Source organism: Pistacia vera, unplaced genomic scaffold (genome assembly GCF_008641045.1).
Source record: "Pistacia vera cultivar Batoury unplaced genomic scaffold, PisVer_v2 Contig272, whole genome shotgun sequence".
In the NCBI taxonomy this organism is placed as follows: domain Eukaryota; kingdom Viridiplantae; phylum Streptophyta; class Magnoliopsida; order Sapindales; family Anacardiaceae; genus Pistacia; species Pistacia vera.
This window is the reverse complement of record NW_022196082.1, coordinates 700,033-725,095: the sequence shown is the minus strand read 5'-3', so window position 1 is coordinate 725,095 and position 25,063 is coordinate 700,033. Positions and strand designations below refer to the sequence as shown.

Genomic DNA, 25,063 nt, shown 5'->3' with positions numbered 1-25,063 from the left:
AAGACTCCATAAAACTTGTAGGGTCTGTTTAAAAGTTTTTTTTTCACTGGTAGACTGATTTTGAGATATTTAAAAATCATTACTTGTCAGATTTTTTATGGACTGGTTTTGACTGGTTTAAAAACCCCCCAAAACCAGTATAGTGAATTTCTAAGAGGTTTATAAAACACCCCAAATCGAGGTGTTTTACCTGGTTTAAAAATTTTATCTCAAAAAAACACATTTCCACTATTATTCATATACAATAATACCTTTACTGGTTTAAAAATTTCTTCAAACCCCATTCAATCTTCAACTTTTAGATGACTGTTACAATGCTTTTGAATATTTTATCTAAGGCTTTCCAATCCTTTATTAGAGATATGAAGGTTTTTCTTTCTTTCTTCTTCAATTTCCCCTTCAACTTTTTATTCTTTTAATCTGATAAACTCTTCTACAGGCTGTATACAATTTAATTGCATTTCTTTACCAGTTGTTTTACAAAATTAGGTGGTTTTTCTTCTATTTGATTTTTTCTATTTGCGTTTAGGTGATTGATTGAATCATTGTCAGTTTATTAAATAAAGATTGTTTTTTATGGCTTTTGCTTCACTGATTGAAGAAAAGAATGAAAAATTGTTTTTTATAAATGTTGTTGCGGGTGTTATATTGATAATTTGCGAAATCCAAAATTGTGGAATCATATTTATTCTCTTAAAATGACAGATTTCGAAAGTTTTTGTGATGAATTAAATAATATACAACGAAAGAACTTATAAATAAATTAAATTTGGAAGGAACTTTGATACAAAGTATTAGTAATTGAAAAAAAAAAAAACTCCCAAATATTAGTTGAAGTTCAGGTATTTTTATGGGCATATATGTAAATTTATCATTTTAAAAAACTGTCACAACCGTTGGAAAATAAACTCCCAAGCACAAGTTGGCTGTTTTAAAAACTGCTACTAAAAACCCCTCAAAATCGTTACGATGGTTTACTCTCATAACTGTTACTATAAAACTCTCAAGCAGATCCTTAGAAAACATAAGCTATGAAAATTAAACAATAATTACTATGACGAGAGGTTAAAATTAAAATTAAATTACTATTGTAATATTTCATGAGTGTTTGTAACGTGTATAATTAACAAATTGTGAATATATATATATATATATAATATATATATAGATATAATTATATTATTATATGTGTGTGTGTGTGTGTGTTTTGATAGAATTAATATAACATTTAACCCATATATAAAATGCATTACAAATTTTGTGTTTCATGAGTATGATATTATCATATTAAATTAGAAAAAAAATTATTTTTATAATCTATGATCAAAATATCAAATCAACATAAACCTTTTCAAGCATGCCGGGGTTTCACCATTGGGTTTAGTTTAAGCAATAAAAAATAAAAATGTTGGTATAAAAGTAATAACCATCCGGATTAGGCTGCTGAGCAAAACACACAAATATATTCATGAATATCTAACCAATTTGACATGACATGTGTGGCGAGGCAATACAACCAAATCTTCTATAAAAAACGTTAAAGATGACTTCTTTTCTGTGAAAACTCAGCGGTCAGCTGTGTAGTGACACGCAGCCAGAAAAAATAAAAAAATATTGTAAGTCCTTTGCGTACGGGTAGCGTGTGAGCTTCTCATCTCGAAAATTTCCAAGCACTATGCTGGACAACCGAAATTTGGGTTTAAATTGACTAAATAGTGCACCTTTCTGTCCAGTCCTATTCCTACAGCACTATATTTTTTTATTCCGGACCCACTTGGGTATTATTGTATTGTACCCAATTTGAAACCACGTTTATCAAGTCACTAACTTGTAAAATACATGAATCATTCATTATGTTATCGACCCGTAATGTTAATGGGTCAACATTATTGAGACCTGAGGCAAGAAATAAAAAAGTCTCTTTTCCAAAAAGTTCATAGCGTCGTTTTTAGATCTATACTTACCCGTTTTATTTGTTTTCAAATACATGTTTTGGGGTTACTTTTGTATAGGTAAAGAGAGTTTAAAAGTGGCCATCTTTGGACAGTAAAATCATTGGACGGCTAATTCTAAACTTGTGGTAATCAGAAAGATGATAGGGGTTGTAGGCATAACGTGATATTAATGATTTAGTTAGTACCGTAAAGTTTTTTGTTTAATGGGGAAACCAGATTGTTCGTCCTGGTTTTATTCTGTTAGTAATGAACCGAATAGAAAAACGTAGGCAGACATCATGTGATGAGTATTGAATGGCTGAAACTTCACATTTAACTAAGTATAATTACAAATGATGGGACGGCGATGGCCACAGTAAAGCAATGTGGAAGAAGTGAGCGCATTGATAATGGCAACTACTTTACTATGTCTTTAGATTTCGCAATATTCCTCGTCTGCCTCTTGAGTTGAGAAAGAACGTTTCAATCTATCCCACATCGACAAGACTACAGGAATGCCTGTTGGTTCCCTAGACTTTGATCCCCCAAAATTACCTTAATACCCATCAGTCCCCTACGGCGTAGTCACTATCTTACGCCTCCTTTCTTCAGGTCATAACTCACAACTCTCTTGTCTCAATTTCTTTCAATTTCACCAAACCCAACACAAACACAAACTAAAGCCAACTCGTTTCATGTCCTCCCTAAGGTCCAAATTCATAATAAAAAATTGATAGCAGTAGCAGTTTTCTTGTCGTCTGATTCTGATTCTTGTGCTATTTATTTATCAGATTACAAGAAATATAATGTTCAAGTTTCGTGTGTGAAGAAAAGAGAAGACCAATCTTGAATTTTTTTTTTCCTTTTTGTAAGCTTTCATCTTTACAATAGTGAAAAAGAGAAGAAAGTTTTCCATAAAGATCGGTCTTTGTTTATTGTTTTGTGCCTAACGTGGACCTTTATAATAGCACAGGACGAGGAGGAGGAGATAAATACGAAGTAAAATCCAAATCTTTCACTATTTTCTCTGTTCAAGTCCCTTTTCTCAGAAAAAGAGAAGGTCCAGAGCTGAAAATATTACGAAAAAAAGCTGAACAGAAACAAACCCATCTCTCTTTCTAAATCACTGCCCGTTGTAAATGGCTGTTTATAGTCTGATACTCTTGAGCCTACTAACTTGTGCCGCCGTTCTCCCTCTTGCCTCATCAGATCCAAGCGACGAGGCCTGTCTAACCCATCTAAGCCAGTCCTTAAAAGACCCATATAAGAACCTTCAGAACTGGACCAAATCAACCTTCTCAAATCCTTGCAACGGCTTCAATTCTTATCTCCCAGGTGCCACGTGCAACAATGGCCGCATCTATAAACTCTCTTTCTCCAACCTCTCTCTTCAAGGCTCAATCTCTCCTTATCTCTCCAATTGCACGAACCTTCAATCTCTTGACCTCTCTTCTAATGCTCTCACGGGTTCCATCCCTGCAGATTTACAGGCCTTGGTCAATCTTGCTGTACTTAATCTTTCAGCCAATCGTTTAGAAGGAGAGATCCCTCCCCAGCTCACATCATGTGCGTACTTGAACGTTATTGATCTTCATGACAACTTGCTTACGGGTCAAATTCCTCAGGAGCTTGGAAATCTTCTTCGTTTGTCATCTTTCGACGTGTCCAACAATAGATTATCTGGGCCAATACCGCCTACGTTAGGGAACAGAAGTGGGAACTCTCCTAGGTTTAATGCCAGTTCGTTTGAAGGAAATAAGGATCTTTATGGATACCCTTTACCTCCATTAAAAAGTAAAGGCTTGTCGATTTTGGCCATCGTTGGGATCGGTTTAGGAAGTGGATTTGCAAGTTTGGTGCTCAGTTTCACAGGAGTCTGCATTTGGTTGAAGATTACTGAACAAAAGATGGCTCATGAAGAAGGCAAGATTAGTCAGCTTATGCCTGATTATTAAAAGCTTTCTTATATCTTGATAATTTATTTCAAGTATGTCAGGAATCTCAATGTGACTCAAGATTATTGAGCTCAAAGCTACAAAATTTGAGGTATGTTTTTTTTTTTTTTTTTTTTTTTTTTTTTTTTTTTTTTTTTTTCTTTATATGAGGTGTGGGCTAATCTTATTGTCTTCTGATGGGATTTTTCAGAAATTTGTCTATTACTGATTTTTGAGATTTTTTTTTTATAATATTAATCTGCAACAACCAAAAACAATGTAAAAATCAATTCAAATATGAGGCTTCAGAGATTAACCATCTCAGTGTAATGCTTCTTTAGTACATATTGTAATTGAATTTCCTAGTTTTACACTATCAATCTCTCCCTCTCTGTCTCTATCTCTATCTCTATCTCTCACACTAGTAATTTATCCGCAGTTTCTCTAAATACTGGTGGGGACTTTGATATCATGGATACTGCTGCATTAATTAAAAAAGATGCGCTTTTACCTACTTGGGGTTCTGGTGCTCTGTTAATGTGAGCTGGTGGGAGACCAACACCACCACATACTTTTGCTAATTGTCCATTTCTAATAAATCTTTTTTTAAGTTTATAGTTCCCACTGGCTCTGCTCAAGCCAACATTCTGGTCAGTCTTTGCCGCTCATCTATTCCTCTGGGGTTTGGCTTTATAAGTTTCCGCAACATAAGTTCATAACTCTTTACCATTCAACTTACAGTATCATCTCATGCATCTGAAAGATCAAAATAGGAAGAAAAAAAAATTATATGGGTTGAATAAAGAGAGAGAAGGAGTTATTATGTAAACAATACATTGATGAAGAAGTGATATGCATTATTGAGTTCTGTGGGTTCGTTAGTGTGTTGGGTTATATGTTCTAGGCAATAGGCTTTTTTCTTTACTTGTTTTTTTCACCCTAATTGAACAGTCTAGGTTTCTATCCAGAGGTTCTAGGCTTCTTTGTTTGTTTCTGCAATAACTTAATTGAAGTTGGTGATATTTAAGATTTATTACTGGCCTCGTCTGCAATGCATGTGTTGGTGTGCCCACCCCCACCCCTAGCCTCTCCCTAGTCCCCTATTATTTGACCTCTTCTTCATTTCGGAATTCATTCTCAATAACTCAACTGTTTGCCAATTTCATGAAATGCAACAGCGAGATAATTGTTTTGTACAAGTCATCTACCAATCTCTAAAATTGGTAGTTGGGTTTTCCATCAATAAAAAAATAATTCTAATTAATTAATAAGCATAATTCAAGGGATCAACTCCATTGTACTTATTAAAAGATTTAGAAAGAAAATTTGGTGGGTCAAATAAATATATAAGGTAATATATATTGAGGTTGACATGAAAAAACAAAAACCCTATTGTAGAAATTTAGAAATGTAAAGTGTAAAAGATGATGGTGAACTAAAATTAGACAAAGATACTGGAATAGGCAGTTGCCACTTAGGTTGGATACAAGTGAAAAAGAATTTGTCCTAAAGGTGAAGTCTAAAGGGAAGCCAAAATCAACCATGAAAGGCCCACCATTCATTTGATCTTGAGTTGAAAAGGATCAAATGGTTGGCATTGATTGCAAAATTTTCAACTCACACCGAAAGCGTAGATGGGGGAATGAGAAAGTCAAATGTGCTTTCATTCCTCTCAATAATGATTCCTCCAAGAATGGCATGCATGTCATCATGGGCTGGACCCCCATATGTCCCCCCTCCCCCCGGTCCATCTTCTTAATGGTTATTATGTAAATGTTGTTGCCTCGGCTCAGCCTCTATAAAGGTTTTTCAGAATGGTTATTATTATTATTATTTTGCCTTTTTCTAATTACTTATATGGGTTGATAACATAATTCTCTTAAAATATATTTAAATAACAAACAAAATTCCTTTTATAACTACATAAATAATAAAAATATTGCCACTATTATTTTTTTATGCTAAAAATAATATTAGATAAATATTTATTAACTCAACATGTTAAAAATTTGAACAGCCATAGAGGTTTTGTTATGTTTGAAAAGAAACTTTTGTTAACGGTTAAATCTGAAGGTCAGAAAATCTGAAAATAATATTAATTGAAAATTAAAAAAAAAAAAAAACAAAGATACCCTAGATGACCTTTTAAAAGTAGGGGTAGACTAAATAGGTAGGGCCATAGGGGCAGTATAAGTCAATGATGTATACCCAGACAAAGGTTGCGTCATTTTTGTTGTACTATTACATTTTTAATTTAATATTTACTCGAAGTCACATGCATCTTCTTATTCATTGGGCCACGATCTGATCCTACGATTCTATTATTTATTTTTGTATTAAAATTTAATTTCATAATTTGTCTTTAATCCCTCACATCAATTCAATATTAGGAGGATGCTTAAATAACTACTAATTAGATCACCAACATTGATTGTATTATTTTTATACTACTACACCATTCAGATATATGTTCTATTTAAGTTTGGGCTCTAGTCAAGCCCATAATGATATCGAGTTAAACGTTGGGCCTATCAAAGTTGGATCATATTTCGACTCAACCCGACCCACGAATTGCCATAATCTGTCTCCGTCTTTCTCCTTCAGTCACTCTATAGTCTATAGTCTATACCACTCTAAAACCCTAATTACGAGCCCCAGCTCCAACTCCAATCAACAACACTTCAAAAACCATTTTTTTTTTTTTTTTAAATTTTTGTGAAGAATATTTTTAAGTTTCTATGGCTAAAAATAAAGAAAATCCACCCAAGGAAATCAAAGAAGAAGATGAAGAAGTAGAACAATCAGAAGATACAGAAGTCGAACAAGCGGGGGAAGAGGAGGAGAAGAGCTTTGACGAGCTAGGTTTAGACCTCCGTATAGTTCACGCCCTAAAGAAAAAGGCCATCGAAAAACCGACCCCAATTCAAGAAGTTGCCATCCCTCTCATTCTAGTGAGTTTCTTCGACCCTGTTTAATCTCTATTTTGCTAGTTTTGTTTTACATTAATTAATTGTTGTTTTATAAATTATTTCCAGGAAGGCAAGGACGTGGTTGCGCGGGCGAAGACGGGTTCTGGGAAAACTTTTGCTTACCTTCTCCCTTTGCTTCACAGGCTATTCAATGAGTCTTTATCCAAGAGCAAGCTTGCCCCAGCCGCGTTAATTCTCGTCCCAACCCGGGAACTGTGCCAGCAGGCATGTCTTTGCTATGAGTACTTTGGTTATATATCTTACTTCTCGTTTTAATTCTATGATTGTTAATGATTTAAATTGGTATGTAATAGGTTTATTCAGAGATTATTTCACTTATTGAGCTTTGTAAGGGTCAAGTTCAATTGAAAGTTGTGCAGTTGACTAGCAGCATGCCTGCCTCTGATTTGGTTAGTTGAACTTTCTCTTATTTCTGATTTAGTTGTTGGTTTCGTGATATACTGAGTTCAAGCTTTTTGCTGATTCTTGACTGATTTGTGTTATTGGTCGCAGCGGGCTGCATTGGCTGGACCGCCTGATGTTGTGGTTTCTACTCCTGGTTGCATACCGAAATTTTTGTCAACTGGCGTTCTTCAATCCAAATCTTTTAGTGATTCACTTAAAATTCTCGTTCTTGATGAGGTGAGACTTCTGTACTTATTGTTTATTATATATAAGTTATATGGGTGAAGCAAATATGGTAACTCTTCCTGTAGAGTGGTGGTAGTTGCCACTAAAACCGTTGATTTTATTTTTTGAGTGTATTTGTTAACTTGAAAGTTTAGACCTGGCGAGTTAGTTTGATTGAGTTTTATTTAGATGATACTCTTACTCTTTGATTTTTTTCTCCCTATCATCTCATTTTCCAGGACATGATTACTTGTATTCTCTTGTTAAGAGATCATTGATTCATATTTGCTTTCAGGCAGATCTTTTGCTGTCATATGGCTATGAAGATGATCTAAAAGCTCTTACAGCTCTTGTCCCAAGAGGCTGTCAATGCCTTCTTATGTCCGCTACTTCAAGGTGTGTTATGTATCTTGCTTCTTTTTCCTCTTTTTTTTTTTTTATGTAAAAATTTGTTTGATTACAAAAATTGAACAAGATGATCCAACACTATTCTCTCTGAATTAATGATAATTCATTTTTTATACCATTGTTCCTTTCCTGATAGATGTCCATTTCGCTCCAGGGATTCATTTTAAACATTTTATTCTTAAACATTGTCTGATGCCTCTTATAAGCATATTCAGCAGCTAAAAGTATGCTAATTGGTTTCAGAATTCCTTGCATTGATTGTGTGTAAATTTGACATTTCAATGCCCGTCATAAACTTTCAGGATTTGAGCTGAATTGTCACACTATATATAGTTTGTACTGACATTTCTTTATTCTCTTCTTGACTCAGTGTGATTTACAAGTATTAAAATCTTGAATTTTGGCAGTTCTGACGTTGAAAAACTAAAGAAGTTGATTCTACACAATCCGTTCATTTTGACTCTGCCAGAAGTTAGAGATGTTAAAGATGATATTATCCCCAAAAATGTTCAGCAATTTTGGGTAAGAGTTTCTGTATTTTAGGAAATTTACGGCTATATTTGCCTAAAATATCCTGTTTTGTTTAAATCATTTATTGGTGTTAGCCAAATACACATGTAATATAACATTGATTTTTTTATGGGAATATTAGCATGTTTTTAAACATCCTTTTTTGCTCTGATGTTACCCATTTAACTCAAGTTAAATCCATCCAGACCCACAGCTGCACTTTGTTGTTGATAATAATGAGAAAAGAAACCAAGTAATCATGATTTTGCTTACAACCATACTGCAAAGCAAAACGTGAAGCTGGTGGCACACCACTCAATATGGAATATTTCTCAATCCTTTTCCAATGTCTTATTTTCTAGTTGTAGAACTTATTTTCTTGAACTTTTAGTTCATATTCAAGTCAGTAAATTTTATTTAGGTTATATTTCAAAATTTTCTACAGGTAGATTTGTGTTAGGCTTTTATCTGTATGTATATCTTTTACATCATTGATAACTATGGATTTGTTTTATGATAATCAGTACTTTATATATCTCCATTTTTTCTGTCACATCAAGGTTATTTGTACTAATTATTAATTTTCCCTTTTTTAGATTTCATGTAGTGAACGTGATAAGTTACTTTACATCCTTGCCCTCTTGAAGCTGGAGTTAATTCAGAAAAAAGCTCTGATTTTTACTAATACCATTGACATGGGATTCAGACTGAAACTTTTTTTGGAAAAGGTATTGATGGTGCATCGATTTATTTATATATGTTCACTCTATTCTTTTAGTTGTTTTCAGAGTGCATACATATCAGACTGCATTGATTTTGGTCTCCTGATTATTATGGTCTTGATTTTAAAGTATTAATCTTCCTTGTGGTTTTGAAAAGAAGAATATAAGTGTGGATTTGAATGGCTAGTACTTGCTTCTGTTTGCACACTGCATTTTCTTCCATGTAATGTGTTCACAATCGATTAAGTGCATAGTATCAGAGAGGGATGATTTATGCACGCTTTAGAATTACTATATTTGCAAAGTGTTGCTGCTGTTAGGAATAGTCATATAATTCATTTTTCCCATTTCTTGATGTATCTATTTTTTGACAGTTTGGTATCAGGTCTGCTATTTTGAATGCTGAGTTACCACAGAATTCACGTCTCCATATCCTTGAGGTATGCTAGTTTGTTCAATTTATAAATAATTCAATTGGGCTAGAGGTCTTTTCTCGAAAAAAATTTTAAAAAAAATTTATGATATGCTCAAAAGTATTTTGAGAATGATGTTTTTGTTTTGTCCATTAGCCATTATAGATATTTTGTGAATGATTTAAAGTTATCCATCTTGACAGCTTACATGATTTACATGGGCACTAACAAATTACAAAGTGTTTTATAACTTGTCTACTGTTTGTTCCAGGAATTTAATGCTGGGCTTTTCGATTATCTTATTGCAACTGATGATAGCCAGACAAAAGATAAGGAGCAACCTGACGGTGGTGGTCATGCTGACTCAAGGAAGTCTAGAAAGAATGCCAAGCCAAAATTAGATTCTGAATTTGGAGTAGTGAGGGGAATTGACTTCAAAAATGTATACACGGTAAGTTAATGTTTTGGTTATGATGCTTTGTTGTGTTTTATTGCTGTAATTCTTTTATGAACTTGGCTGGGTAATTTATGGGGCTTCATCTATGTTAAATCAATGACCAATCTACTTAAAAAGAAAGTTACATGTTATATCTGGGCTTCGTTATTTCAGGGTTTAGATATCAAAATTGAATTTTATTTGGTCAGACTTAGAAGTTTCTCTTTCTAAGAAGTTTAATAGAGTTTCCTTAGTCAATGTTCCGTTATTATCTATTGTGTTAATGTTTACTTCAGATTCAAGGAAGGTAGGGAGTTGTTTTTCCATTCATTTTCTTTTGATTTTTTATTGTTTTGAAAAAGCTGGCAGTAACAGGGAATTTTTAAATTCTTGTTAGAGCAATAGGTCCTCTTAGGTGCCATAGGCTTTTGCTCCTTCAACTGTTATTTGGAACCAAGTGTAGCCCATGTCGTCTAAAACAAACATGATTGGAGTATTAGATTCTTGGTTCTGTATCATGGTTGGTTAACTTATCACTTATGCCCTGATCTTCAAAATGTAATAAATACACCTCCTTGTCTGGGAGTGCTAATGCCTGTTGGTTATTTTGGCTTGACATTGCTTCACATTAAAAAGAACCGAGCTACACTTGAGTGAAACTTGGAGATGGAAGTCTTCTTTTGTTTCTCAATGGTGAAGTATGACCAAGCTCATGAGCTTATTATCCTAGGTCAGAACAATTTGATAGGATCCCTTTATGCCTCCATGTTGCCATGAGGTAGGGACATGGGGGTGTAAAAAGAAAACAATAGTGCTTTTGGTCGTTGATGGTGCTTCCTGCATTTACTGTTTCTGGTGCTGTTAATATGTCATCTTCTTTTTGTTTTATGGGGATGGGTCAAAACATATCATGTCTAACAAGTGCTCTAATGCTCTTTTCTTCTTCCAGGTTATAAACTTTGAAATGCCTCAAAATGCAGCAGGATATGTACATCGAATTGGACGTACTGGAAGAGCATACAATACCGGTGCTTCAGTATCTCTGGTGAGTTTGTCAGATAAAGTGGAGGTTAATTTTGTGCAGGGAACAAAAGTTTTGCAGAATGGCCATTGGTCTCTATCTAATAATAGTAGAATATTTGAACATTATTGATATACTGGATGTGACTGGATCATGTGTTAATTTTCTTTTGTCTTTTTGTTCTTCCTTTATCACCATTGGATATCCAGCATAATATGCATAATGGCTCAACCAAAAGTTNGGTAGGGACATGGGGGTGTAAAAAGAAAACAATAGTGCTTTTGGTCGTTGATGGTGCTTCCTGCATTTACTGTTTCTGGTGCTGTTAATATGTCATCTTCTTTTTGTTTTATGGGGATGGGTCAAAACATATCATGTCTAACAAGTGCTCTAATGCTCTTTTCTTCTTCCAGGTTATAAACTTTGAAATGCCTCAAAATGCAGCAGGATATGTACATCGAATTGGACGTACTGGAAGAGCATACAATACCGGTGCTTCAGTATCTCTGGTGAGTTTGTCAGATAAAGTGGAGGTTAATTTTGTGCAGGGAACAAAAGTTTTGCAGAATGGCCATTGGTCTCTATCTAATAATAGTAGAATATTTGAACATTATTGATATACTGGATGTGACTGGATCATGTGTTAATTTTCTTTTGTCTTTTTGTTCTTCCTTTATCACCATTGGATATCCAGCATAATATGCATAATGGCTCAACCAAAAGTTATACCCTTCCCTTACCTTTCCTCCTTGAAGACTAATCATATGATCATATACCTTGAGGACCTTGAACCTGGTCTTCAGTATGCTACAATCAGGATGCTTAGGGTATCCAAAAGTACACTTTTCGTTGTGCATTTCTGTCGTAAATCATTCATGATTCTTACACTTAAGTGAGCTTTTGAGTTTTTATGAGTGCATTATTTGTCTTTGTTTTTGTAACGTGTCCTTGAGGGCACATATTAACAGCACCAAACAGAAAAAGTGTTTTTGATATCAATGCATTTTATCTACAATAGAGATACGTACAAGTTGATCTCTGAGGTTTGGTTCAAGTAAAAGCTATGTCTACTAGAATTGGAAACCATTGTCTTTCTGTGTCATCTTTTATATTGATTTTTATTAAGAAAGTTGTATGTATTCTTCTTAAGTAAAACAAGTTACCGGTGATGCTGACAGTGATAAATGGATTAGAAGTTTCTTCTTTTTATTACGTATGATTTCCTCAATGTTTTAATAGTCTACACTTGTTCTGCTAACAGGTTTCTCCTGATGAGATGGAAGTCTTTGAAGAAATTAAATCTTTTGTGGGTTATGAAGATAACAAGGAGTCAAATATTATTGCACCATTTCCTTTGCTCACTAAGAATGCAGTGGAATCTTTACGATACAGAGCTGAGGTGATTCTTTCTTGTGTCTTTCATACACTATCTTTATTTGATTGCATTTGATTGACGACTATTTTTCAATTAATCTTCTTTTGTAATCTGGGATGCATATCCATGGAAAAGTAGTTTTTAAGCTGTATATTTATAAATTTTTGGCAAAGGTTGGGATTTACAGTTTAAGAAATCTTTTAAATGATGATTGCTACTTTTGTTGCTAGATTTTTTTTCCCTTAGTACGAGTCAGGAGGTGCATGCAAAATGTTGTTAAAATAATTATTTGTTATAGTTGCTGTCCCTTTGTCTTTTTCTAACAAGTCAAATTCTCGTGCCATTATTGGTAGAAAAGCTGTCCCTTCTGATGCAGTAGCATTCGTTGGCAGTAAAGGACTAGCATTATTAGCAAAGTTACTGATGCAGCAACAACTTTTTTTTATATATTTCCTTTTACTAACCAAATCAAAATTAAATAACATTTATTTCCCCATGTATTTTTTGCCTCAAATAGATCTTAGGTCATTTTGTGCTGTTAAGTTTTAATGTTGTCACATGTGGGATATCTGGGTGAAGGGTGTTTGGTACACTATGGTTTTCTCTGTGAATCATTGTTTTATGTTCTTGTTGGTGTTTTACATTGCCTGTCCAAGCTATTAAATTTTTGGCTCAAATGGCTGCCTTAGGAAGCATTTTATTGATGGCAATAGTGACCCTTGCAGGATGTTGCTAAGAGTGTGACAAAAGTTGCTGTCAGAGAATCACGAGCTCAGGATTTGAGAAATGAAATTATCAACTCTGAAAAGTGAGTAACTGCTGACTATTGGGGGTCTTTTTCACCATATTTCCTGTTGTAGAGTTTATTATATTTCGAAATTATCCATATTAGTGTTTCTTTCCAGTTTGAGATTTACGATTAGTGTGTTTTTTCCTTTCTTTTTTTGTTATTTTTCTTGTATCATTTTCTGATATTTCTGTCTTAAAGATTAGTTGCAGTTTCAGTTGATTCTGTAATTATTTGTGTTCAAATGACAATTTTAGCCTGTGTTTCCATTTCAATGTAAAATTTGTATACCAACTTTAATATTCTGTTTCACCGATATTGTGCCATCTGTTTCTTTTTTCTTAGGTTAAAGGCTCATTTTGAAGTTAATCCAAAGGACTTAGGTAATGAAATTTTTTTGTCAGATATATCTTAACTGTTTTCTCATTTCCTTCTTGTGTCAGTATCCATGTTATTCATGTGAAATTTTAATGTGGGATGATCGTGTATTTGAGCAGATCTGTTGAAACACGATAAGGTCCTGAGCAAGAAGCCTCCAGCTCCTCACCTACGTGATGTACCTGACTACCTCTTAGACCCAACAACTCAAGAAGCCCGCAAAATGGTCAAACTGGCAAGAGCTGCTATGGGAAATAATAACCCTTCTCGTCGCCAAGGATCTAAGAGAAGATCTAGAAAAAATGGCGATCCTCTCAAGACTTTCTCCGCTGAGGTTATATACATGTGTTCTTGTTCATAGTTAAACAATCCTTTAGTCCTAGTTGATTTGAAATTGTGCTATATCTATTCTCCATGACAAAGAGTTTCTAACATTATTGCACCAAACTGATGTCAGGGACCAAAGAGAGCTCCCAAAGGTGGGATGAAGAAAGAGGGGAGAGATGGTAATGATACTCGTAAACACAAAAAGAGAAAATCTTTCTGATCCACTTTCCATCCAGGCATTTGTTTTTTTAAATCTGGGGTGACAACCAACCCTTACAGTTTTGTACGAACCAATCTGTATCAAACCATTTATTTATTATTTTTTTGTTTATTTAAGTTGCTCTACATTTTTTTGTAAGAGATGGAGAAAGTTCCTCAAGTTGATTGTGCTGTTGTATTTATAGATTGTGAGTCTGGCTCCATTTACAACATTTCTGGACGAGAAATTACTAGGCCACCAATTGAGAGCGAGACCACCCTGTAGTCTGTAGATCCATTCAATTTAGCCTCACTTTTTTAGCCCCACATGCGTTGCGCGAGTCTGTTTAAATATTTGAAAAGTGAAATTGTTCTTTCATTTAATTGAGTTCATCAAAATTAAATAAAAATTGTTTTTTGAGATTAAAATGACAAACAGGCACCTTCTCACAATAAACTCAAAGCTTGAGCTCGAGTACTCGCCTATACTTGTGAGCTCAAGCTCGAGCCTGAGTATTCAAGCCTGAATGAGTTCGGCTTGAACTCGAATTTGATACTATTCATCACCATCTGAGCTCAAGTGTTCAAATATTCGGCTCGGCTCGTATACATCCTTAGTTGCAAGAGTTTTTAAATATCTGAAACTGAAACTGTTCTTTCATTTAATTGAGTTCATCAAAATTAAATGAAAAATGTTTTGTGAGATTAAAAATTACCTTTTTCTTTTATTTCTACACCATTTCTTCTTGAAAAAAATTGCCTGGTATATTCAGATTTGGAATAAGCAACCCAATGTCGATTGAAATCTCAAGTTATATTTTCAATGATAAGCATCAATTCTGCCATCTGATGTAACAATTAAAATAATTCAGAGAAAATAGTGGATCTTTTAATTCATTTGGGCCTTCTATGAGTGAGCCCAATGTCTTCTCAGTATCTTTTTGCGGAGCATCGATAGAAGTTTCCACACTCTTCTACCCCGTTCAACATTCGAGGTTAAAAGAGTAATATTATATCAATAATTTTTGCAATTAATTAATGAGATTTATGCGGGGTTTATGTGAGATATGTTGTGAATTGATTAATTGCGAACTGTCACATTAAAGTTATGAGAAAAGATTGTTGGTGTAGTATTATTGGAGGTTAAAAATCTCTTGTAAAATAATTTAAGAGAATATAAAATATGAGGGACTAAATTAAAATAGAAGAGAAATATTGGGAGCTAAAAGGAGTTAGAGCATGTCTCTTATTTTCAGTTCTCTCAATTGATTTACAAACACAACTGGGGGTTTTAGAAAATAAATCATATTTGATATAATTATTTTAAATAATTTAAAACCCTTAACTTGAAATAGAATCCAATAAATAATGGTGGGCAAATATCGTTGAATTGGTTTGGTTGGATGTTGCATGATAAATGAAATGAATGAGTCAAAATTTTCAATAATTCAAAATTTACGAATAAAAGAAATTTAAATTGCAACAGAAGTGGGTCCCTATCCCAGAGGTACATGAATATGAATCAGACGATAGGATACTAAGGGGGTGTTTGTCTAAGCTTATAAGCTGGTCAAACTTGCTTATAAGCTCTAAAATTAAACTGACCTGTTTGTTTATAATTTTTTTGAGCTTATAAGTTGAGTTTATAAGCTAAAAAAAATAAGTTGGGGGGAGGTACTTTTTTTTTTAGCTTATAAGCACTTTGCTTTGCTTATAAGCTAGTTTGACCAAGTATATTACCATATTATCCTTATTTAATTTTAAAATTCCATAGTATGCTATTGTTTAATCTAGTATCTTTTTTAGTAATTTTATAATAAAATATATTTATAAGCCCCATTTTATCAAACACGTCAATTACTTATCAGTCACTTATAAGTACTTTAACCAAACACGTAATTGCTTAAAATTTCAAATGCTTATAAGTTAATTTTTGTTTATAAGTAATTGTTGCNATCTAGCCGGAAAAGGCCATAACGACGTGTTACGGCACAGATCCGACAAGTCTGTGCCGTAACGAAATTTTCTGGCCAGATTCCGGCGGTGGTGGCCGGAATCTGACACTGCAGATAGTGGGGGTGTTTTTGTCATTTTACATGTTAGGGTCTTTATGTAAATTAGTAAACCTAAGGGCTTTTTTATAAATTTTTAAAATTTACCTCGTAATACTCCCATATCCAATAACCCAATACTATCCCTAAAATCCTATCCAAAATACTAAACCAAACACACCCTATAACATTTCCTTTGCACGGACATGCATTTTATTCTTTGTATTTATTCAAACTCAAACTTGTAAATAAGAAAAATATTTGTAACGAATAAAAGATCATTTTTTCTGAGGAAAAAAACAGTTTTATGATCATTATTTAAATCATTAACGATATGTATTTATTATCTCCTTTATAAATATCAAGCCCTAATATATATATACACACACAAAATACTATATACTTTACTGCCAATAACCATACGGATTTTATTTTCTTGGTTTATGGTTCAAATAGACATTTGCTTTAGGTTTTAATTGTCGTTATGATGCACATTTGATTCCTATAACGGTTAATAATTAACCCCTAAAGTTTAACTAAATAAATAAATTATTCTAAAGTTTTTAAAAGAGTAAACGACATTTTCCCACCCAAGGTTTGGTAAATCTACAATTCCCACCCCTAGTTTCATAAATTACAATTTTCACCCTTAAATTAACATAAAATTGTTTAATCTAACAGTTAAAAGGGTAAAATTGTCATTTCAAAGATAAAAATTTTAAAATAACCCTTCACTTCTCAAATTCACCCTACCAGCGATTTCAGGTCATTCCAGCCTGTTCCCGACGCAGTCGACCCCTCCTGATACCACCATTACAATCTTCTCAATCCCCACATCAAAACCCCCTAACCTCCCCGCCTGATTAAACCCCCCAATCTCCGGCCGTCACTCTTAGTTTCAGTCGGCATTTCATCCAAATTTCAACAGGTCCCAGCATCGGAAACCACCCCCCAACACCACCAATAGCATCACCGGTTTCCCCCTATCAAAACCCCTAGCATTGTCGACCACAATTGCTCACCAATCGTCGCCTCCTCTCCCTTAGGTTTTCGCATTTTGTTGCGCCTTTCTAGCCAAAATTCACCACCTCGTCGAGGTGCAATCGGATGGAAAAGTTAGGGGTTTTGGTGAGGAGGATAAGGGGATGCTAATGGTGGTGTCGAGTAGAGATGGCAATGGGCCCGATATTTTCTGGTACCCCTTTACCTGAGGTTTGCGGGCTTGGGCTTGGGCCTGGGCTTGATTTTAAAGCCCGATAAAATTGCCTTTAAATGAGTTAGATGGGTTTGGTTCAACTTATAAAAGTGGATTTCACCATAACATAGCTGAAAAGTTAGTATAATCAAATATTATGGAGTTTTAATTGCTCATTTATTGCTTAAATTATTTATAGAAATAGCTTCAATTAATATTTAAAAACTATTTCTAAAATTTAAAATATAAAAAAAAAAATTGAAATTTATTAATATTTAAAAATAAACATTATTAAAAAAAGCGGGCTTGGGCCGGGCCTGCAGTTATAAAAAACCCGTTGGGTCGGGCTTGGGCTTTGCCTATCATACCTGTAACGAGCTCGGGCCGGGCTTGGGCCTGTGTCATGAGGTCGGGCTTGGGCCTGGGCCAAGGGGTACCCGGTCCCGGCCCGGCCCGGCCCATTGCCATCACTAGTGTCGGGGAGGTCTAATGGTGCCAGAATCAAGCCGAATTTTTGGCTTGGCCGGGATCTCCTCTAGGGGTTATTTGAGAGAAATTTGAGATGTGGGGGTTTTGAGAGAAAAATAACGGTGTTAATTTAATAGTGGGATTGTGGGAATCTGCAATTTATGAAACCAAGGGTGAGAACGTAGATTCGTAAAACCTTGGGTGGGAAAAAGCCATTCACTCTTTTTAAAATAACAAAAATTCTATAGTACTTAGTGAACCATTAATGAATCATACTTATATTATAAATTAATGAATATTTCTCTAAATTGTCATTTTGACAATTATTTTAACACAAACAACTTAATGATAAAGAATTTTTTTTTCATAAACATCAAAATTTCTTTTGTTATTTAATCAAACATGGAGGGAATTATTATCATAAAAAATTTTTAAAATTTAGGTTGATCATTTGTGATTTTTTTTTTAATGTTTATTTATTTTTGGTTTTTAATTTGGAAATTTAAATTTGTGATTTGAAAAGAATTATAGTGAGCAAATAGCATGAATGAACGTTTAAGTAATTATGTTTTTACATAAAGATATTTATGAAATTTTGACAAGGTATTCTAACACCTTCATAATGGTATGTGTTGAAGAAGTGTGGACTTATTATGTAGACTGTGGTCAACAATTGTCAAAGTTAACCAATTTTAAGGTTAAAGGAAATATTTATAAGAGAATATTTCTACACGTTTAAATCAAGCTACACCTTTATATTTATTAAATAATATATGCCTCTTTGTCTTGTATGTAACCAATAAAACCTTCTTTAATAATTAATATTGACAGAAACTGTCACAAAATTGAAGAAGACTTTTTTGTTTTACGATGATTGAGATCAACAATGTTTTAAAAATGAAAATTATGTATTTAATTTAAGGAAGGTCAGTGAAATTTTCTTTTTGAAAAAATATGTAGCAATACCAACATTTGTCATGTAAAAATAAAATATAAATTAAACATGTTTTTATTGAAAAATATAATGCAAATTTTTCTAAATGTTATAGTTGTTATTTGTTACAACTACTATACTAGCAACCAACTGGTACCATAATTGGTGTTAATACATATACAGAAAGTCAAAACATTATTTTAAAAATATATATTATATATCACATTCTCATAAAGTCTATCTTCTATCTCAAATCAATCAATATCATTTTTTATTGCAAAATCTAACATACAAACTTCAAATAAATAACATTAAAACCATCACAAAAAGGTGGTGGACCAACACTAGTACTTACCTACTAGGCAACTTATGACTAAAATATATTAAGGTTGGTGATTGAATTTTAGTAATTCAAATGATTTTGATTTTAGGGTTTATTTATTTATTTATTTATATAAATAGTAAACCCCTATGTATTTGACTTTTTGTAGTGATCAATTCTTCGCTTCAGAAATGTGACCCTAACTCCTATTTTTAACTGTCGTTAGGTTTTTTTTTTTTTAAGTTCAAAGAAAATGACATTTTACTATTCACCAAATTCAACTAATCTATATCCAAAATCTGTCAACAATGTTAAGAGATAATATATTTTTTGGAGACTAAATTGATAAAACTGTTGATAAGTTTGAAGGTTAAATTGGTAATATTTTTTAACAGTGGGTGTTCATTTAAAAAAAAAAAAAAAAAAAAAAAGCCAACACAAAAGGCAAAGGTCATATTTCCAAAACCAGCAATATTCACAATAAACAGACCAAACACACAAGGTTACGACATATTTCTAAAACCACCTTATGCTCACATAAAAATGCCAAACGCAGAGGTTTTACCATAAAAACCCTTGATTTGATTGAATGTCTTCTTAACATTTATAATGTAATATGTAATTTTCATTAAAATGATAATAGAAACATTGTTTTATAAATTTTTGCAGTTGAAATATAAATTTATTTAAATATCATAAAAAAATTTAAAAATTCTTTGTAAAATTATATATATATATATATCAGCCTAATTAGTGATCGTGACAAATATGACTTATCAAGTAACAAGTGTAGGTGTTGTGGGCCTTTACTTATGAAACAATTTTTCGTAACATACGGTGGGCATTAGTGTTACGTACATACGAAGCAACAGTCCTAATTTTGTTTTATTTTATCTAAGTTTTGTAAATTAAATTTAAGATCACAATATTTTTGCTTAATATATTAAGTGAAATATATATATATATATATATATACACACACACGATTTGTGATTACCATGTGATTTGATTTTATTGGTGATGATGTGAACATATATTAATTGCAGCATTGATATTTCAAATCTAAAGGTAAAAGCATACATGTTTGAGTGACACGTTAGACAATTTTATTTTATTTTTGAGCTCTAAAATTGCTTTATTTTGGAGCTCTAGAATTGCTCCCTCTTGCCAAGTTGGATCTATGGTTTAATGAGATATTAATGTACTGCATTGATATTCCAAATGTTCATATCAACCTAAGCTTTTCTTGATTAGGTTTAATGAGATATTAATACACTTTATTGGTTTTCCAAAGGTTCATATCATCTTGATTACATTACGTAGCACATTACCCAAACTTTTCTTGATTAGGTTTAATGAGATATTAATGCACTGTATTGGTATTCCAAATGTTTATATCATCTAGGATTGCTATTAATAATTACATAGGTGCATTGTCTTGACATTGCAAACATTTCTTCATACTTAATTGCATTGGCATTCGAAAAGTCCAAATAAGGGTTTATAAAAGGGGCGTATGTGCAATTGTGTATTATCGCAATGTGTTAGTTGGTGTCAACAACACATCTGGCATTTTGTTAATTATTTATAGGTCATGTTAGTTTGTGTCAATAATACTTTTGTTCTTCATGATTTTGTTAATCAATGATTTTTTATTTATTTATGTTTTTGTTGGTATTTATAAGTCAATGATTCATGAATTGGCATGGAATAAAGGCAGACGCCTGATTGACATTGTCAAATGAGTTGTTATTTTGATTCGTTCTTCTAAACTATAAGTATATCTTCTAACTATTTTAATACAAAACTGTAAGTATATCTCTTAACTATTTTAACAGTTATTATTTGATTGAATGATTGTTTTTGTTCAGTCAATTTATTTAAATGATTAATTGTGTTAATCTTGCCGAACAGTAAGTGTATTCTTTAACAATTTTAATACAAAGATTAATTAACTTTTGTTGATTTCGTTTTCAGGTAACAGTTGTTATACGAATGAATAATTGTTCCTTAACAATCTTAACATGAAGATCGATTAAATTTTGTTATGTTTGTTTTTAAGGAAATGTTCATGTACTTTACTGAGATCAAATCGAGGATGATCTTATTGTCAGCCGAACTGTGAGTATGTGTCATATCTATATTAGTATAAACAGTTCATTTGTGTTAAATATGTTTTCTGTAAAAACATTCATGTATTTTAATTTGTTATATGAATGATTAATTGTTTATGTTCTACTGATATGCGAGTATATATGTTAAATGAATTAATTTTGGCTTATTCCGTTTTCCAATTAATAGGTGTTATTTGAAATATTTCTTATCAGTCCTAAATTGATAATCCTTTAAATTTGGGTTAAGTAAACCATTCATTTTATCATCACATGCATTTCAGTTTCCACAAAACAATCAATAGTAAATTGACCATAACTTTCTCAATAAAAATCCAATTGATGAGAGGATTGAATCTTTAGAAACTAGACAAACAGTGCTTCAATTTGATATATTATACGCTTAATTTGGATAATTGTACCCTACTGCCAAACCATTCATTTTATCATCACACACATTTTGGCTTCCACTGAACAATCTGTAGTAAATTGACCATAACTTGCTCAATAAAAATTCAATTAATGAGAGGTTTGAATATTTAGAAACTAGACAAATAGAGCTTTAAATTGATATATTATATGCTTAATTTGGATAACTGTGGCCCTACTTCCAAACCATTCCTTTTATCATCTCATACATTTCAGTTTCCCATATTTCTCAATTTTCACTTAACAGTCAATAGTAAATTAGTCATAACTTGCCCAATAAAAATCTAATTGATGAGCGGTTTGAATATTTGAAAACTAGATAAATTGGGATTTAATTTGATATATTATATGCTTAATTTCGATAATTGTAGCCCCACTGCCGAACCATTCATTTTATCATCATACATTTCAATTTCCACTGAACAGTTAGTAGTAAATTGACCATAACTTGCTCAATAAAACTTCAATTGATGAGAGGTTTGAATATTTAGAAACTAGATAGATAAGACTTTAATTTGATATATTATACGCTTAATTTGGATAAATGTAGCCCCACTTCCAAACCATTTCTTTTATCATCGATTTCCCTTGTTTCTCGATTTCCATTGAACAGTCAGTAGTAAATTGATCATAATTTACCCAAAAAAATCCAATTGATGAGCGGTTTGAATCTTTGGAAACTAGAAAGATAGAGATTTAATTTGATATATTATACGATGAATTTGGATAACTATAGACCTGCTGCTGAACCATTCATTTTATCATCACACATAAAAAACCAATTCAATTTTAGTGATGACAAAGGAAAACAAATATTGATATGTAGTTTTAATTGTATTTGTTCTATCTCTTTTTGTTGATATGTTTTTTATGTTACATACATATATCGAAAACAAGTTGTTGCTTAATACAACCAATTTTATTTGTATCACAAATATCATCTGATGTTTGTAACCATATAGTTTTAGTAAACCATTTGTAATATGCCAAACTATTGTTATTATCCTTAAAGGAAAACAAATATTGATATGCCGTTTTAATTGTAATTGTTCTATGTCTTTTTGTTGATATCTTTTTATGTTACATACATATATCATGAAAGAAGGTTGTTGCTGAATATAACTAATTTCATTTATTTAACAAATATCAACTGATGTTTGATGCCGAACTATGTAGCTTTAGTAAACCATTCATTTTATCATCACACACATTTAGGTTTCTAGTGAACAATCAGTAGTAAATTGATCATAACTTGCTCAATAAAACTCCAACTGATGAGAGGTTTGAATATTTAGAAACTAGACAGAAAAGGGTTTTAATTTGATATATTATATGCTCAATTTGGATAACTGTAACCCCACTGCCAAACCATTCCTTTTATCATCACACACATTTCGGTTTCCACTTAATAGCTAGTAGTAAATTGATCATAACTTTCTCAATAAAAATCAAATTGATGAGAGGTTTGAATATTTAGAAACTAGACAGGCAGGGCTTTAATTTGATATATTATACGCTTAATTGGGATAACTGTAGCCTCACTATTGAACCATTCCTTTTATCATTACATATATTTCGGTTTCTACTGAACAGTTAGTAATAAATTGACTATAACTTGCTCAATAAAAATTCAATTGATGAGAGATTTGAATCTTTAGAAACTAGAGAGACAGAGCTTTAATTTGATATATTATATGCTTAATTTGGATAACTGTTTCCCCACTGCTGAACCATCCATTTTATCATTACACACATTTCGGTTTCTCATGTTTCTCGATTTCCTACTGAACAGTCAATAGTAAATTAGTCATAACTTGCTTAATAAAATTCCAATTGATGAGCGATTTGAATCTTTGGAAACTAGAAAGACAGGGCTCTAATTTGATATATTATACAATGAATTTGGATAACTATAGACCTGCTGTCGAACCATTTATTTTATCATCATACACATGAAATAAATTCAATTTTAGTGATGACAAAAGAAAATAAATTTTGACATATAGTTTTAATTTTATTTGTTCTATCTCTTTTTGTTGATTTTTGAATTGATTTTGTTGTTTGATTTGTGGGTTTTACAATTATCGTCTTTTTTATGATGTTATCATCAAATGTTTTTTTTGCTATATGTGGTGGTCAATTCTAATTGCAGCAAATGAATTTGTGTCACAAGACCTTTATCTTCATGACTTCTTTAATGCTTTAATTAAGTTGTCTTCATATTATATTGTTGAAGTTGTTGCTTTCTATGTGAGTTTTCTTCTCAATATGCTTAATTTCTAAAATAATAATAATAAAAATAATTCATTTTCTCTTCTCAACAATCAAAATCAATTTTTTTCTTTTGGCTCAGCAAGTCTCTTATTTAAAAGTTCACATTTTTCAACAAAGTTTATCTTTCTCTTATTTATTTATAGACTTATCAATAATACCCACTGAGTTATCCTGCAATTTTTTTTGCTTTTCTTAACAAAGTTTTAAATTTTGGTTACAGATGTCAAATGGTGACATATTTGAGAAGAACCATGATAAAATAGACTTTGAGTTAAATTTGTGGATATTTTATTTATTAATTATCAATTCAATATAAAAAAAAAACTTCAATATATAAAATATATATTTAAAACACAAAAAAATCAATAATAATATAAAAAAATATAATAAATATACCCAGTGCAATGCGCTAGCTTTTCATCTAATTGATAATAATTCTTCATCAAAAACAATAAAAGCAAGTAGGTTGCAGGTATTCGTTTTAATGATATTAAATGACATGAAGCTGATGTACAATATAGATAGGTTTGCTTTAAATAATATGAAAATGTAATTGTCTTTCAATTTTCATAAATACCCTTGTAGTAATAGGTGACACCAGAAATTTGATTATTTTCAACTAACAAAAATCATTTATAGATTGACTTTCAGCCTATTTTTTATTATCATTAATCTTTAATTGCAATTATATTGCCTATAATTTCATTAAAATATTTTTAGTAATTCAACGCGTTTTAATAATTAAACTCATATTATATGGTTATAATAATTACCGCATTTTAAAAATTTAACACCATAATAACAACATAAAAGAATTTTAACATCAAACACAAGACCTATTATTATATAATTGCTTAACTTGCGTGTAATATGAAAATTTTCTCATGCTAATTATGATGCCAAGACTAGACTATCATCATAATAATAAAAATAAAATTTGAGTAAAAAATTATGTAACCCGCCAAAACATTGTGTACTTTACATTACGTAACAAATGACTATTTTACCCCCAATTATGACAACGTTTCTGATCAAACGCTGTTGTTTTAAGTAATTTGGTTTTGTCCTTTTCCTTAATGTGTGGGCAAGACAAGTCACAAGTAACCTTACTTTCTTTTTAACGTTGTTTTGTTCCGTAACAGATTCTTTTATAATTCAATTCAAATCAAAAGAAAAACCAGAAATCCAGTAAGTTAATAACTTTGAAATGAGTTGAGATGAGTTGAGTTGAGTTGAG

The 25,063-nt window shown here is 32.0% G+C and overlaps 2 protein-coding genes across 2 annotated transcripts; both read left to right on the top strand.

Moving 5' to 3' along the window:
- The first annotated feature begins 2,579 nt into the window (after window positions 1-2,579).
- On the top strand, window positions 2,580-5,661 carry LOC116133699 (receptor-like protein 44). Its single transcript, XM_031419382.1, has 2 exons — window positions 2,580-3,980; window positions 4,308-5,661. Exon 1 carries the CDS (start codon window positions 3,074-3,076, stop codon window positions 3,887-3,889), a length of 816 nt encoding a protein of 271 aa, XP_031275242.1. The 5' UTR covers window positions 2,580-3,073; the 3' UTR covers window positions 3,890-3,980; window positions 4,308-5,661.
- A 683-nt stretch (window positions 5,662-6,344) lies between these two features.
- On the top strand, window positions 6,345-14,310 carry LOC116133665 (DEAD-box ATP-dependent RNA helicase 16). Its single transcript, XM_031419354.1, has 15 exons — window positions 6,345-6,819; window positions 6,904-7,062; window positions 7,152-7,247; window positions 7,351-7,479; window positions 7,763-7,863; window positions 8,283-8,397; window positions 8,982-9,113; window positions 9,482-9,547; window positions 9,792-9,971; window positions 10,906-11,001; window positions 12,239-12,376; window positions 13,078-13,160; window positions 13,485-13,522; window positions 13,637-13,851; window positions 13,975-14,310. The coding sequence occupies exons 1-15, from the start codon at window positions 6,607-6,609 to the stop codon at window positions 14,062-14,064; spliced, it is 1,851 nt and encodes a 616-aa protein (XP_031275214.1). The 5' UTR covers window positions 6,345-6,606; the 3' UTR covers window positions 14,065-14,310.
- Window positions 14,311-25,063: the final 10,753 nt, after the last annotated feature.

Bases quoted from the DNA above. Each gene is read 5' to 3' on its own strand.
- LOC116133665 (XM_031419354.1), top strand. From the start codon at position 6,607: ATGGCTAAAAATAAAGAAAATCCACCCAAGGAAATCAAAGAAGAAGAT. The intron at 12,377-13,077 runs GTGATTCTTTCT...TGACCCTTGCAG, and splicing joins CTTTACGATACAGAGCTGAG to GATGTTGCTAAGAGTGTGAC. The intron at 13,523-13,636 runs GTAATGAAATTT...GTATTTGAGCAG, and splicing joins AGTTAATCCAAAGGACTTAG to ATCTGTTGAAACACGATAAG.
- LOC116133699 (XM_031419382.1), top strand. From the start codon at position 3,074: ATGGCTGTTTATAGTCTGATACTCTTGAGCCTACTAACTTGTGCCGCC.